Raw genomic sequence first — 17,556 nt, 5'->3', positions numbered from 1 at the left:
GTTACCATCTGGGTACTATCTAGTCCACTACAGCTCATAACAATCCTATGTTATGGAAAGTTGTTGGGTCCTATGCCTTCCTCACAATTATTGCTGTCACGGGGTCCGTTGTTTTACCATTATATCATTCCATCTCACTGAGGGGCTATCATGTGTTTGCCAGCCCTCTAATATAAATATTATCTAATGTTATTTTTACTCTAGGTTGAGTTGAAAGAGGCTGTAGAATTCATGTAATCTTATTCTTTTGTTGTGCAGTTAAAGAAACTAGTGTCCAAAGAAAGAAAGAAACTAATACCTAAAGAAGTATTTGCCCCAAATTATTTGCTTACAGTCTGGCCTTTAGCGGTAGTTGCTTTTTCTTATGCTACTGTTTTCTCATCATTTTAAATTACATCTTTCTCTTAGGTGCATGTGGGCAGTGAAATGATTTTTAAATAATTTTGAAACCTAGATTTTTGTATTCAATTTTTAAATCTTAGGTACTTCGTTATAAAATGAATCCTTAATTTATTTTCCAAAAGATCCTTTATATCATATGCGTGTATATTTATTTGATTACCGTATATATTTGAGTACAAGCCGACTGGAATATCAGCCGAGACACCTAATTTACCACAAAAACTGCATTAAAAATGTGCTGAAAAACTCAGCTTATACATGAGTATGTACAGTACTTTAGCATTTATAGGATTTTGCCCCGGGGAGAAAATGGATAACCTACAGTACAAATATAAGCAATAGAGCGTATTCACAGCAAATATTCCAGATGTAAATGATACAAGTAACATACACTCTATGCTGACCTTGTTTATTCATGTAAAGCAAAAGGAAAATTCAACTTAACAATTAGCCAGTAGTGAGTGTGAACATCCCTTACCTGCGGTGGCAGGGTGGTACCTTCTGTACCACTGCTGTTGCTGTTTTACCCAAATACCAGTTTCAATGTTCAAAGTTCTTTGGAAAGTAAAATTCAAAGATAGTGGAATTTTTCCACAAACTATTTGCAAACCCTTGTTGCATAGCATTGGCTATCTAATTACTATTTATTAAGAAGATAAGCTACAGAATTTCACTTTGAAAGTCAGAACTAGCCAGCCAACTATGAACAAGCCTTCATGTCCCTGAGAGTCCTTTAACATTTGCTTCTCAGCATGACAGCCTTTCATTAAGGCAGGAACTAACAAATACCTTCTCTACACCCTCTTATTCTTTACTCTGGAGGAGCTACTCATTCCTGTGCAGGCCAATTAATACAACTAATACTCACATTTAACACCAACCACTAAAGCCAATGAGGAAGAAACTGAAGAATTCTACCAACGTTCTCATCTGAAGTTGATCAAGCATGCAACCTAGATACATTGATCATGCTGGTGATTGGAACATAAGTGTTAGAAACAAAGAGGAAAGATCAATAGTTGGAAAATAAGGTCCTGTTGACAGAAACGACACTGAAGTTTGCATGATAGAATTTTGCAAGGCTAATAACTTCTTCGTTGCAAACAACTTTTATCAACAATATAGACAGCAATTATATTCATGGACCTTACTAGACAGAATACACAGGAATCAGATTGACTATATTTGTGAGAAAAAAAGATGGAGAAACTCAGTATCATCGGTCCAAATAAGGTCGGGCATACTGTGGAACAGACCATCCATTTACTGCTCCTGGGCAAGTTCAGGCTGAAGCAGAAGAAAATGAAAACAAGGTCATGAGAGCCAAAATTGGATCCTGAGTACATCCAACTTAAATTCAGAGATCATCTGAAAAAGAGATGTGACTGTTAATGAAAGACCAGATAAGTTGTCAGCTTCTGTCAAGAGCATCATACAGGAAGAAAGCAAAAACGCATAAAAAGAAAAGACGATAACGGATATCAGAAGACTGAATCTTGCTATTGTAGATAAAGCAAATGGAAGGCATTATAAATTAAAATCCTAAACAGAAAATTTCCAAAAGCTGCTCAAGAAGACAAAAAAATATGCAATGACCTGGGGTTAGAAAACCAAAAGGAAGGAACATGGCATGTCTCCAGCTGGAAGAAGTGAATGAAAAATTCAGACCTTGAGTTGCAAAATAGAAGTAAACTATGGACAAATGAAGCAGCACTCAAGAACTCAAGTGAAGAATTGCAATGAGCAGATCTGCTTCACAACAGCTCTTTACAGTGTTGAAGAAAAAGAATGTCACTTTAAGGACTAAGGTGTTCCTGACCCAAGCTTCGGGATTTTCAATTGTTTAATATGCATTTGAAAGTTAGATAATGATTATGGAAGATTGAAGAGGAATTGATACAGTTGAATTATGGTGTTAGAGAAGAATATTGAAAGTACAAACAAATCTGCCTTGGAAAAAAGTATAGCCAGAATCCTTCATAGAAGCAAGGGTGGTGAGACTTCATCTCATATGCTTTGGACATGCTATCAAGAGAAACTAATCCCTGGAAAAGGACATCATCTTGTTTAGGGAAGTTAGGCATCAGCAAGTAAGAGACCACTGATAAGATGAGTTGACACAGTGGCTGCCACAGTAGGCTCAACCATGACAATTTTGAGACTGTTGCCATACCAGATGTTGTTTTCTGTTGTACACAGGGCAGCCGAATTGGAACAGAGTAGACAGCACCTAAAAACAGTAGCATCCCATTTCGCATTCATAAGCTTTTTAACTGCAGAATATAGTTTAAAATGTTTTCTGTGAATTGTAGGCAAACACAAATTATTTCATCACCAGCCATGTTGCAAGCCCTTGCACAATGAAGGCACCTGCTACTTATCTGTAAAATTAAAACTTCTGCACATGGGAAATTAGAAAATAGGTTCAAAATGGTCAGGGGTGGGGGTAGATATAGGCCAAGATAAGTATAATAGAAGGAAGTTCAGAAATTAGAAATAAAGGTAGGCTTGTGAAATCTGAAGGGCTCTATAGTTTGAGATGAGTGCTGGGTAATAGAAGGAGAGTAGCTGTCTCATGAGAGGCGGCTGTAAGGTAGTAATTATGAGCTTGTGTTAGTTGCCATTTAAATAAACAATACAAAAAAAAACAAACTCACTCCAATCAAATCTATTCTGGTTCATAGTAACTCTATAGGACATCGTAAAACTGTCCCTGTGGGGTTTCGAGCTTTAGTGGTATCCACTTGTCCAAATTCAAATCCTAGCTCTATTACCTAGCTGAATAATCATGAGAAAAATCATTTAAGTTTCTTGTTAGTCTATTTCTCTAGCTAGAAGTTACTTCATAGAACTGATAGACAAATTAATTGATACGTATAAAATACTTAGACTGGTACCTGACACGTAGGAAATAGCTTGTATAATAATAATACGTTTGGAAGAATGAATAGGAAACTTATTTGCATTCAAGAGGAAGCACATTGCAAAAATATGGAAATGTGATACAGCTTGGAAATGTGAAAGGACTTGGCACATGTAGTAAATGAAAAGTGATTTAATAAGGCAAGAATGATGTTCATGGAGGGAAGGAAGAGAACAGCTAAAAACTTGCAATAGGGCCACATTTTGTAATCACCTCTATGCCCTGCTGTAGAGCTTGAACCTTAAGCTGTGGCCATATACATTCATCACATCTTTTAAGCAGAAAATGGCATCATTAGAATTTGTTTTTTGGGAAACTAGTTCAGATGGCCATGGCATTTGTTCTTTGTTATAAGAGTTGTAATTTATCTGTTCTTTTCTTTTTGTAATATGGTGGTTTCAAAGTATATTAATTCATTCAGCACATACTTTTTAACAAATACAGATTTCTTGGCTTTTGCTGTAGACTAATTAAAGAAGAGTCTCTGAATATACCAGAAAGTATGTATTCTGAAAAGTTTCATACATCACGTGATTCTTAGGTATCCTAAAGTTTGAGAGCCTCTGTTTTTGCGGGAAGAATCTAGGTTTAGGAATAGACCCAAGTATTAACTGATTAATTCCTAAGAAACTGTACACCATGGACAGGTTCCTTAGCCATTTGGGGTCTCCAGTCGCCCCTTCTGCCGAGTGGAAATGATAATCTATACCTCATTTTGATGAAATGTACAGAGACTTGGAGCTAGAAAACCAAAAGGAAAGCATATGTCAAGCTGAGAGAACTGAAGAAAAATTTCAAGCCAAATATTAAAGGATTCTATGAGTAAAATATTGAATGATACAAGAAGCATCAAACAAAGAAAAAGATGGAGGGAATACAGAGTCCCTGTACCAAACAGAATTGATCAACATGCAATGATTTCCAGAGTGAACATATTATAAAGAACCATTGGTATTGAAAGAAATCCCAACAGCGTTAAAGGCATTGATGAAAATAAGGACTCCAGAAATCAGGAAGACAGTTGTCTGGCTCATCAGCTAAGAGGGATCCATATATACGCTCATTCCACAGAAAGATGACCCAACAGAAGACAGAAATTATCAAACTCTTATTAATGCAATAGCCAAGTAAATTTTTGCTAAAGATAATTTTTAAATGATTGCTGGATTATATTGAGAATGAACTATCATGAATTCAAGCCAAATTCAGAAAAAGAAGATATGAGACCAGGGATACCATTGCTAATGTCAGATGGAGCTTGACTGAAAACAGAGAATATCAGAAAGCTATGTACTGACACTACATTGGCTATGTAAAATTATTTGACTATGGATCATAACAAAGTAGGGGTAATACTGGAAAGCATGAGCGTTCCAGATCACTAAATTGCATTCATACAGACCTTGTACATAGTCTAAGAAGCCATCTGTGATAGATTTTGTGTCACCTTGCTGGGTCCAGGTTCTCAGTAGTTTGGTAGTTGAGGCATCTCCTCTATGATGTGATCTATTATAACATTATCAGCTCCATGATGGGATCTGTTATAAGCAGTCATACAGTTGTGGAAAGATTAAGATGGAGTGCAAACTTTTATTTAGGCCACAGCCCTGATGATGTTTCCTTAGGGATGTCTCGTGTCCTCTTCATATATACTTAGACACGAGAGAACTTTTTTGCTTCTGTTGGTCTGGATCCTGCGTCTGGCTCATCTATCTGTGGACTTAAGCCAATGATGTGTCATATTGCCTGCATACCCTGGGAACCATTAGAGACTGCCATTTGACCTGCTGACCTTCGATTAATCTGCCTCTGCATTCCATAGGCCAAGGTCTTTCTACTTTGTCTTCCTGCTTCCTGGTTTCCTGCCTTCTTTATTTGTCAGACTCTCCAGCTTAATGTATGACCCATGGTCTTGAACTGGATTAGACCTACCCACTTCTATAATTTTGAGCCACTTTCTTGATATAAAATTTTTCAGACACACACACGTACAATATTTGTTTTCTTTACACAGAAATGTAATACATGCTGATAGCTGTATTCTTCTATCTTTATCACTAAGTGCTTCATGATCTCTTGCATTCACCAAGTACTTCATCACTAAGTGCTATATGAAAGAAATTTATATCGAGAAAATGTGTGTGTGTGTGTGTGTGTGTGTGTGTGTGTGTGTCACTGGTTTTGCTTCGCTAGAGGACCCAGCCTAACATACAGTCATTCAAACAGAACAGGGGATACTAAAAGGTTTAAAATCAGGAGATTTTTATTCTGTATCCTGAGCAAATCTCAAGGAGCTGGAGTGGATGAAGAAGCAGGGCATTAGGACTGGGAGAAGATTCATTTGCAACTTGAAATATGCAGATGTCACAGATTTGCTTGCTGAAAGCAAAAAGATTGGAAGCACCTACTTACATACAAAGATCACAGAATACAGCCTTCTGTATGGATTATACTTCAGTGGAAAGAAACAAAATTCCTCACAACTGGACCCATAACCAGCATCATGGTAAACAGAAAATCTTAAAGTTGTCAATTATTTCATTTCACTTGAGTCCACAGTGAATGCCCATGGAAGCGGAAGTCAAGAAGTTAAACAATGTATTAACATTGGGAAAATTGACTGCAAAACAAAAAATATCTTAAAGCAAAGATATCACTTTGAAGACTAAGGTATGCTTGGATCAAGATGTATTTTCAATCACCGCATATGCATATGAAAACTGGACAGTGAGTAAGGAAGACCAAAGAAGAATTGATTGATGCCTTTGAAATGTAGTGTTAACAGAGAATATTAAATGTACCATGGACCTCCAGAAGAATGACGAAATCTGTCCTAAAAGAACTACAGCCAGGAGCTTTAGGAGTTAGAATGATGAGACTTGTTCGGGAACATTGGACTTACTATCACCAGGGACCAGGCCCTACAGAAAGACATCATGCTTAGTAAAGTAGATCAGCAAAAAAGGAAAGAATCTCAACCATATGGATTGATACCATGGCTGCAGTAATGGATGCAAACAGAGGATGTGAGAATGGCACAGGACTACAGTGTTTCATTCATAGCAACATTGAGTTGTAATGAGTTGGGATCAATTTGACTTCACCTAACAACAACTGCAAAATGGTGTATCATGGGACTGAAAATTTTCAATATTATGTTAAATGACTAACCCATAAAAGAACCTTAATGTATACTGCTCTTCTTTCTGTGTTTATAAATCTGTCTCCTCCAACCAGTAAGAGAAACTGTTAACTTATCATCTCTAATTCCTAACATAAGGCCTACTATTTATTAGCTTAGTATTTTATAAATGTAATAATAATATAATATATTTTATAAATGTAAATATAAATATGAATGAATGAATGGATTATATGAAGAGGGACTGGAGGTTGTAAGACCTATTAAGAGGTATATGCCATAGTCCACACCAAAGCTGACAAGGCCATGAACCAAGACATCATACTTGTAAAATATACATGTTTCATCCCAGGTTACCAGGCAGATATGTGGATTCTCTTTGCATTGGAATTTAGCCTTAAATAAACTAAAACAATTTATCAAGCTTCCTCTAAAGCAGACACTGAGACAGAATCCATCATTTGAAATCCTGCCACCAAAGAAACAAGCAAAACAGTCTTAAATCCAGCTTTTCAATTCACTCACACATACCACTTCTATCGAGGTGAAAAAGAATCTTTTCTAAATATCTCTACAGGAAATTCCAGGGATTTACATTCTAGCAAAGTAAGACAGTCTCCTTTGGGACTTGAAAGTTGCCTGCTGCTTGTCAATTCATCTCTGTTTTCATAGTCTCACAATGGACTGTCGTGAAAGGTCTCTGTTTAAAACTGTTGATAGCTGGAGTTGAAAAATAACCTAATTAGTCTAACATATAAGCACTATCCTGTGGTGCAATAGGTAGTAGTAACCTAAAAGAATTCTGTGTGGTGTGTCATAATATTTATTTCGTTCTTTTTCAGTATTAGTAGTTCATGAATAGTTTTACAGACAAATAAATTTAACAAATAAAAAACTAATACCTATCTTTGGAGATTAGGTTTCGTGGTTATCCAGTGGCCATTTTTTAAAGATTCTAGGAGCCCTATGGGCATAATGAGTTATGAGTTGGGCTACTAACCACAAAGTCAGCAGTTCAACTCCACCAGCTGCTCTGTAGGAGAAAGATGTGGCTTTCTACTCCCAAAAATAGTCTCAGAAACTCACAAGGGCGTTTCTACCTTCTCTTACAGGGTTACTAAGGAGGTGAGTTTGATTTTGTTTCTTTAACCAAGTTGACAGCACTGGTTGGGCCTAGTGGTGCAGAGATCAACAAGACCAAGACACTTCAGTTTCCCTAAGGGCTAGGGAGAGAAACAGATCAGAGCAATTCTTGAGGATAAAGCTAGGCTGAAAGTGCATATCCATTCCTTACCATCTTTCTCTTCTCTCTGTGAAGAGACCACTGGCAGGGAAATGAACTAGGCCTATCCTGTTTTTCCTTTTCAAATAATACAGCAAATGGTTACACATTATATTTTTGCACTCAAGAAAATAATTTTATGACTCTCCCCCTACTCTGTTTAGAAAGACCAATTATTTAATAGGTAGGGAAGAAGGTTGAACAGAAATGAAATGGCAAGTAGAGTTCCAGATTAGGTACCAGGAAGACTGCATTCTAACAAGCTAAGTGACCCTGAGAAAAATAACTTAAGCTCTCTGGTTTTCTTGTGTCTGAATGCAAATAAGTCCTTTCCTAGCCAAACCAACTGCTGTGAATATCATGTAAAAGTGCTTTATTTTTTAAAAAAAGTGCTTTATAAACCATAAAATACAAGAGTTTAAAAGATTAAAAGTCTTAGATGAAAATATAGGCAGAGGATATTCATTAATATTTAGTACTTTTGTCCCCTGCAAAATACCTGGTAAATGGTAACTTTAATGAGATAAACAAGGAAGGGGGCCACTTGGTACAGAATGGAAACCACAGTAATTAACTAGATCTACCCAAATCAAAGCCACCTACTGTTGAGTCGATTCCTGTTTGAATTTGCCGCTAAGCGCTGTAACCACTGTGCTACCAGAGCTCCTGGATTAGGCCCATTGCCAGGAAATTTATGCTTACCACAGCTTTGAGAGAAGTCAAGTAACTTTCCCAACAATATGCATATTATATTAATAGGCCTATAATCCAAACCAATTCTATATTTGAAACCCGTGACCACTTTCTTGTATGATTCTGATGCTACGACTAGCATTCAAGATTTTGACTGTGAAAGGAATGCTCTGACCCCAGTATCTCAGAAATCCATACACTAGGTAACACTTCTTTGGGTTTCAATTTAACACATCTTTTCAAGTAGTATCTTTATCATCTATACTTCAAGTGCAGAACAATAAGTATACTCCTCTCTTTCTACAGCAGAAAGCTTTGTTGTAGGTAAATTTTTAGTTCTGTAACTCTTAAGACAGCAATTCATGTGACATCAGTTCTGTAATTGTGATTCTTTACATTTTTTTCAGATGAAGTTAACATAACTAGTCATTTTAAAGTATGCAGTTCAGTGGATTGTAGTACATTTGAAATGCTGTGTAGTCATCACCATTATCTGGTTGCATATAATTTGAGCACTCCCACAGGAGGCCCGGTGCCCGTTACGCAGCCGCTCTTACTTTCCCCTTCCCTCATTTTCTGGTAACCACCAATCTATGTTCTCTCTCCGTGGATTTGTCTAATCTAGATGTTTCACAAATGAAATAATGTAATATGTGATTTTTTAAATAGTGCTATAGGTTTTAATTGATGTTCATTTACCCTCTCTAAATGTGTGATCAAGTGCATGATTACATCCTAATCCTGTTCGGCCATTTTTCATCCATGTGACTTTGGAAAGAACAGCTTAGCATTTGCATGTTAGAAAACTGAGGTTCAGAAACATTAACTAGTGCCTTCACAATTACACAGATGGATATCGGGAGCAATGGGATTGGATCCCAGTCTTTTTTGACTCCAGAACAGAGCTCCTCAGGATGAGGTTTATCCGAGTCAAATTATAGGTTCTTATAGTTATCAGGAAACTATTTGAGCCCAATACATATTTATTATTAGTTGTTATTGTTAATCCTACTCCCATATGGTATCCCATGTATCCTGAATAAATTGATGTGTTAATCACTCCCATTTTTTTAAATGAGAAAAGTGAACTTCAGAGACTTTAAATGGCCTACACAGTATAAGAAAGTTCAGGGTCAGGATTAGAACTCAGGTCTTATGATTCCTTAGTCTAATTTTTCCCCATGCTTCTAATTCGGTACTTTAAGTTAATAATTAAGGAAGATATATGTTTCAAAATGAAAACACAAAACAATTTATTAAACAAAAATTATCTTTTTGCTCTATTGATATGCATGAAAATATATTATTTTTGAAATTACATTTCTTACCCGCTGGCAGAAATACAGTAGAAGAAAGGAACATTTTAAAATCCAGATATGTCATCTTTTTTGTCTGGCTTTTTCATTTAACAGAATGTCTTTGAGGTTTATTGCCTCACTGCTTCTTTTATTGTCATCAAATAGTATTACATTATACAGATATGTCACACTTTACTTATTCATTTGCCTTTTGATGAATACATTTTATTTATTCATTTGCCTTTTCATAAATGAATGAATAAAATTGGGATGGTTCTGCCTCTCAGCTATTGTGACTCGTGATACTGTGAATATTCATATGAAAGTATCTGTTTAAATACCTGTTTTCAGTGGGGGGCGCTGGATCCAGTCTATTTTTAGTGTGTTGTTTTTCACCAATACTGTCATTCCAGCTTGGATAGAATACCAATTGAAATATTTAACAAACTGATGCAATACTGGACACACTTACTTGTCTAAATCAAGAAATTTGGAAGACAGCTACCTGGCCAACAAATTGGAAAAGATCCATATTTGTGCCCATTCCAAAGAAAGGTGATCCAGTACAATGTGGAAATAACCAAACAATATAATTAATATCACATGTGGTAACATTTTGCTGAAGATAATTTTTAAATGGTTGCAGCAGTACACCAACAGTGACCTGCCAAATTTTCAAGCCAGATCCAGAAGAGGATGTTGAATGAAGGGTGTCATTGGTGACATCAAATGAATCTTGGCGAAAAGCAGAAAATACCAGAAAGATGTTTGTGTTTCAGTGACAATGCAGAGGCATTGTATGGATCATAATAAACAATAGCTAGCTCTAGGGATTCCAGACAACATAATTATACTCATGCAAAACTCTATGGACTTACAGTCATTCAACCCAAATAAGGAATACTGCATGGTTTAAAATCAGGAAAGGTATCTGCTTTTCACCATGCCTACTCTCAGTCTGTGTGCTGAGCAGATAATTCTTAAAACCTGGACTGTGTGAAGAAGAAAGCAGCACCAGGATTGGAGAAAGGCTCATTAGCAACCCGTAATACGCATATGAAAGCCATGGAATCTTAAGAAGCATTTATTGATTTAGATGAAAAAATACAGCCTTCGGTGTGAGTTATACCTCAATGTAAAGAGAAAAAAAATCCTTGCAAATGAACCAATAAAGAACGCCATGATAGTGGAAAAATTGAGGTCTAAAATTTCGTTTTATTTGGCCCACAATTAACACTCATGGAAGCAAGCAATCAAGAACTCAGATGATGCGTTTCAGTATGCAAACCTGCAAAATACCCCTTTAAAGTGTTAAAGAGCACAAAGATGTCATTTAGGTATTTTTCAGTCACCTCAAAAAAAGTATGTGAAAATGAACAACCAGTAATGATGACCAGAGAAGAATTGATGCATTTGAATTGTGCTGGTAAAGAATACTCAACGCACAATGAGCTACTGGAAGAACAGACAAATCTGTCTTGGAAGAAGTGCAGGGAGGGTATTCCTTAGAAGCAAGGCTGGCAAGACTTATACTTTGGACAAGTTACAGGAGAGAACAGTCCCTGGAAAAGGACATCAGACCTGATTAAGTGGAGGGTCGACAACAAAGGAGACCATCAAGAAATAGACTGACTATGGCTGCAGCAGTGGGCTCAAGCATAACAATTGCAAGACAGGTGCAGGACCAGCAGTGGTTCATTCTGTCATACATAGGGTCACTATGAATTGGAATCAACCTGGTAGTGTCTAGCAGCAACAACATATGTAACAGGAACCTGTATGTTGTCCTGGTTTAACACTCAACTGCTAGCTCAAAATTTCAGCAATTTGAACCCACCACCTGCTCTTTGGGAGAAAAATCTGGCAGTCTGCGTCCATAAGGGTTTCCTGGTAAACCCTGTGAGACAGTTCTGCTCTATCTTGAGTCAGCTGACTCAACAGCAATCTGTGTTGGTTGGGGGTATATGTAAAAGTAGAGCTCCTTGGGTGGCACAAACAGCTAAGCCCTCTCTAGTATCTGAAAGACTGGTGCCAACCCACCCATTAGTACCTCAGAAGACAGGTCTGTCCATCTGCTTTTAAGAAGTCACAGCCTAAAATAAATAAAATGTCACAGCTATGAAAATCTTATGAAATAGTTCTTCTCTGCATGCGTGGGGTTCTTCTCTGCATTGAGTCAAAATTGACCCAATGTCAATTCGCAACACCATATCTAAAAGTGGAATTATTGGGTCACATAGTAATTCTGTGTTTTAAAAAGTTTTTTAATCATTTTATTGGGGGCTCGTAAAATAGAAAAGCTCTTTTTTTTTCCTCTTGGAGCTGCTGATGGTTTTGAACTGCTGACCTTGCAGTTAGCAACCCAAAGCATATAACCCATTAGGCCACCAGGACTCCTTAAAATTTTTAAGAACTACCTAATTGCCATTTTACATTCCCACCAGCAATATACAAGAGTTCCAATAGCTGTATATCTTCATAAACACTTATTTTTTATAATAATCATTTTAGCAGGTGTGAAATGGTTATCTCATTCTGGTTTGGATTTGCTCAGTTAATTATGCTGAGTGTCTTTGCATGTGTTTGTTAGTCATTTGTCTATCTCCTTTGGTAAATGTCTAATTCTGATACTTTTTAAATACAGTTTAAAAATTTTTAAATAAAATATAACTTTGTAAATAAGGTTATTAGACTCCTTTATGACTTGAAATTTTTAAGTAAAATAAAGTCTTAATATCTGACTTCTAGTTCTATACCCATTAAACCATAAGTTAATCACTTTTTTCCCAAAGCCTCTAATTTCCCATATATTAGAGAAATTGAAGTAGAATCTAATTACTAAAATCTCAACTTCCTTTCTCTTTCAGTATCTTGGAAAGAATCAGTTGATTGTCCTTGCTCTTTAATTCAGTCCACATTTGTTGAATACCTACTATCTGTCGTATACTTTACCTGGTCAAGAACATTTTGTAGTTTGGGTTTTTTTGTATAGGTCTTTGATTCTCTGTTAAAATTTATTCCAAAGCATTTCATCTTTGGGGTGGCTATTGTAAACAGTTTTGTTTTCGTGATTTTTTTTTCAGGGCATTCTTTGGTAGTATAAAGGAATCCAGTTGATTTATGTATGTTGATCTTGGACTCTGCCACTCTGCTGAACTTTACAATTAGTTTTCATAACTTTCTTGCTGAGAATTTGTGATTTTTCTCTGTGTTAGATCTTATAATCTGTAAGTAGAGGAAGTTTCACTCCTTTGCCAGTTTGGTGATTCGCAGCCTAGTGCATACACTCCTGTGCCACCGAAGTCCCTTCCTTTACTAATTTGGATACCTCTGGTTTTCCTTTCCTTTTTTCTGCCTACGACTTTTAGCACAATATTGAATAATATAGTAAAGGACTTCTTGTGAGGCTCTGTTTTCAAGGGGAATGCTTTGTTTCTCTACAAAGAGGGTAATGTTGGCCATTGGCTTTGTATATACGCCCTTAATTATATAGAGGAATTTCCCTTCTATTTCTGTTTTGCTGAACTTTTTTAACAGGAATGGGTGTTAGATATTGTCAAGTGCCTTTTTTTTGCACTGATTGATTGTGATTGTGTGCTTCTTTTCCTTTGTTCTATTTCTATTGTGGATTATGTTGATTATTTTATTAATTTAAAAAATAGACATGAAATGATAGTCATTCACAAGTAGCTCTCAAACCAGCAAAAAGTTATGACCAAGACTTCCGAAAAATTTATTCTGAGCCTGCCTTTTTGAGCTGGTCAGAGAGAATTATGAGCAAGAGAAAGAGCATTTATATTATAATTGTGAGTCAAGACCCGGGTTTAAGTCTTTGACATTAATTTCCTGGCTGCTTTTAGGTAAATCATATACACATATGATTTCAGTTTCTTCATCTATAAACTAGCTCTTGTGGGTCTCTTATAAAGAAATTTAGAGGAAAAATAATGCAAAACCTGAACACTGAACTTTTCATGAATATTTTTGTAAGAAGGAATGGAGGGTAAGGAAAGAGGGAAAGAAGTTAGAAATGGAGGAAAGGTTCAAGAAGAAGAGTTGATCCATTTGAATTATGTTACTGGCGCAGAATTTTAAAAGTACCAAGCATTGCCAAAAGAACCAACAGATCTGTCTCGGAAGAGGTGGAACCTGAATGTTCCTTAGAAGCAAAAATGCTAAAACTTTACTTCATTGTAGTTTGGATTTGTTATGAGGACAGATCAGTTTCTGGAAGCGGACATCATATTTGGAAAATAGAACAACAACAAAGGAAGACCCTCGAAAAGATGGATTGAAACAATGGCTACAACAGTGGGTTCAAATATGAGAGCAATTGTGAATATGGTAGGCAGTGTTGCACGTAGGGCCCCTCTGAGTCAGGGTAAACTCCATGGCACCTCACAAGCACCAGGCCAAGCCCTTGTGCTCAATTGTTGCATCCTCAGAGAACCCTCAAGCAACAGAGTGGCTGGCTCCGGGTGTGGCCTTGGAGCCAGCCAAGCAACTTTCCTAAGTCCCGTGTTGCTTCTGACTAACCTTGGGCAAGTTGCTTACCCTTTTTCTGTCTCGGTTCTCTCTAAAATGAGGTTATTAGGAATTCAAAAGATTCTTGGAAAGATTGAAGTAGGTAGTATATACAAAGCTCTTAAACGAGTGTGACAATCAGTATGCTTTGTGTTAGGTAGTCAGTGATGTACTTATAAAATAGCTCTTTAAGAAAACAAAAAATAGAGAAGCTGTGAAAAAAAAAGTTTTCTCATAACAGATGTCACATTGTGTTCCAGAGATCCTGTATTTAATAACCTTTCATATATGTAACAGTCTACTTTAAAACAACTGTTTGCTTAGAATAATTTTTATGAACTGTATTTATCCCCATAGGGCTTCTTGCACCTGTGTAGAGTTCCTTTGCTGTGTATACGGAGTGTCTGTCATAAGATGTCATTCATATCCAGTCAATTTCATTAACTGAATTGTATCTTTTTCTCCAATTTTTATGCAGACAATAAATACGTTTACTGATATTTTTCCATCAGTTCCTTACTATACACTTCCAAAAGGTTAGACAGTATATGAAACACTTGAGACTCAGATGTATGCGAGGGGTACTCCCCCGCCAAAAAAACAAACAGGGTGGGGTACTCCCCCGCCAAAAAAAAACCAAGCAGAGCTTTTGTTGTACGCATGTTTCCCAATTGAACAACTTGCTCTGGCCACAGTGAATATTTTTGTCAAAGCAGGTTTGCTCAAACCTCCTTTTTTTGTGATGGCCAATGTAAGAGAACAGTGTACATCTGTGAAATTTTATTTCCTGTTTGGGAGAAATGCTGCAGAAACTGTTGTGATGTTGAACAAGCTTACAAGGACAGCATTATGGGAAAAACACAAGTGTATGAGTGGTTTTCTCATTTCGAAACGGGAAAGTGTCAGTTGATGACAAACTACGTTCTGGATGTCCTCCAGCTTCCTAAATGGACTCGTAGTGCATTTGGAATTCCTTCCACCGGGTCAGCCTCTTAATCAAGCTTTCTATTTAGACATTCTGTAAAGATTGTAACAGTCTGTGACAAAAAAAAGGCCTGAATTGTGGCAGATGGAGAACTGATTTTGCCACTTGCTCATGCAGTCATATTAGTGCACCAAGTTTTGGCAAAATCAGGCATACCTCTCTTGCCCCACATACCTTACTCACCTGACCTCCCTTCATGTGACTTTTTTTATTTTAATCATTTTATTGGAGGCTCATACAGCTCTTATCACAATCCACACATACATCCATTGTGTCAAGCACATTTGTACATTTGTTTCCCTCATCACTTTCAAAACACTTTCTTTCCATTTGAGCCGTTGGTGTCAGCTCATTTCCCCCTCCCTCATGAACATTTTATAAATTACCCTTTTTTTTTTCACTGCCACCCTTCACTTATTTTTCTGTTGTTCATCACCCTGGAAGGGGTTACAACTTTTTTTTGCTTCCACAAATGAAGAGGGGCAAGAAAGCACAACGATTTGATGAAGTAAAAGAGGTGAAGAAAAAAACATGGGAGGTCCTGTCAGTCATACAAAGATATGAATTTGAAAATTGTTTCCAAGACTGGAATCACAGATTTTACAACTGTATTGTATAATGGAGCTGACTTTGAAGATGATAAGGCTGTTTTGTAAAAATATGAAATCCATAGCTTTGAAAAAAAATCCAGTTTGGGGAGTACCCCCTTGTATGTGTAATGAAGGAGGCAAAAAGTAGGAAGGTATTATTAAACAACATTATTTTTAATGGTAATTTTATGGTACAAAATAGTCCAATATTGGTGGCTTTATATATTTCAACTTAGTAACAAAAGACCAAAAACATGAACCTACACTCCTCTGTTGTAGGCAATTACAGGCAATTATGAAGCTTAAGTACATAGCTATACTCCTGAATTTAACAAATAACTTGGTAATTTAGTTTGCTTTTAACATAATATGAAATCATAATTTTAATGTGGCCATATAAATCACTTCAGAAGCTAAAATTTTTTGAAGATTTTCAACTTAAATGACTTCTGTTATATAAGTTGAAATAAGGAAATTTCTGAATATAAGTGAATGCAGCAGGGTAATAGAGTTGATTCTCATTAATCATGGTAGTTGTATTCTATAAAGTCACTGTAAACACTGAGTTCGGGAATACTGAACCATTGTTTCCAGGAGAAACTTAAGGGTGAAGTTCTTTTGAGCCCCTGGTCTTATTTTTTATTGATTGAGGAATATATAACTTTCTTTATGCATTTCTGTTTAAAGACACATTATATTGAGTCAGTGACATTGACTTCATAGCCAACAGCACTCTAGCTCGCACCTGAGCATAGCTTATCTTGCAAACGCATTTTCTCTGTAAGACTCATTACAGGCTTCCTGTGCACTGCAACACTAGATAGCGCTTCTGCTGATGAACCATTTTTTTTTCTTCTTTTTTAAGGATGAGCGTGAAGCCAGAGAAAATGTGAAGAGAGAACAAGATGAAGCCTATCGTCTTTCACTGGAGGCTGACAGAGCAAAAGTAGGTTTGGTCAGGGACCTTCTGGGATGAAGAATTCAATCCCAAGTAGTCTTTCGTTATTTAAGTGCCAACCTCCTTATCATTTTGATTCCTAAGAATTACTAGGTTTGCATTGGAGAAAGCTAGATTCAATTAACAGAAAGGTTATCATCTGCCCTTGGTTCTTAACTGATGCTCATTTTGACAAGCCAAAAGGTTATTGAAAATCATGAAAACAAAACAAAAAGAAAAGAAATGAGCTTGTTGCCGATTCTACTTATTTTTTATTAGTCTATGGCAAAAGGAGACATAGTAGTGCTATAGGATAAGTGTTCGACTTCTAACTTCAAGGTTGTTCTGTGAGAGAAAGATGAGGCTGTCTGGTCCCAAGAAGGTTTTTAGTCTGGGAAACCCTCTATTAGGTTACTGTGAGTCGATTAGATTTTCAGGTTGTTTTAATATTTGGTAAGGGGTAAGAACAACTAATTTATTTACATTTATGTATGTTATGTGATTGTTTTTACATAGTGCACTTACAATACTTTCCAAGGAAGGTGCAGAAGGGCAGGGCACAGTAGGGTACTGCTAGAAATATATATATTTCATACCATTTGTATAAAAATAACAGTAAACATTTAATGAGCACCTATTTCAGTTTTGAGCATTCAAGAAGGAAGGAAATTGAACAAGCTCTTGTCTCTGCCTGCAAAGGCCTCACAGTATGGTAGATTCAGTCAAGGACACATCTAGCAAATGGAAGTGTAACAGTTCTAAATACCATAAGCAAAACAC

General features: G+C 36.6%; 1 protein-coding gene across 1 annotated transcript in view; it reads left to right on the top strand.

Moving 5' to 3' along the window:
- Positions 1 to 17,556, top strand: part of FAF1 (Fas associated factor 1) — a 504,460-nt gene that overhangs the window by 417,149 nt on the left and 69,755 nt on the right. The window contains exon 16 of the mRNA XM_075555846.1: positions 16,705 to 16,785. Within this exon, the coding sequence (XP_075411961.1) occupies positions 16,705 to 16,785 (81 nt within the window). The remainder of the gene's footprint in view (positions 1 to 16,704; positions 16,786 to 17,556) is intronic.

This window comes from Tenrec ecaudatus, chromosome 1 (assembly GCF_050624435.1).
Source record: "Tenrec ecaudatus isolate mTenEca1 chromosome 1, mTenEca1.hap1, whole genome shotgun sequence".
In the NCBI taxonomy this organism is placed as follows: Eukaryota; Metazoa; Chordata; class Mammalia; order Afrosoricida; family Tenrecidae; genus Tenrec; species Tenrec ecaudatus.
The sequence above is the reverse complement of the archived record's forward strand: the minus strand, read 5'-3'. Positions and strand labels throughout refer to the sequence as shown.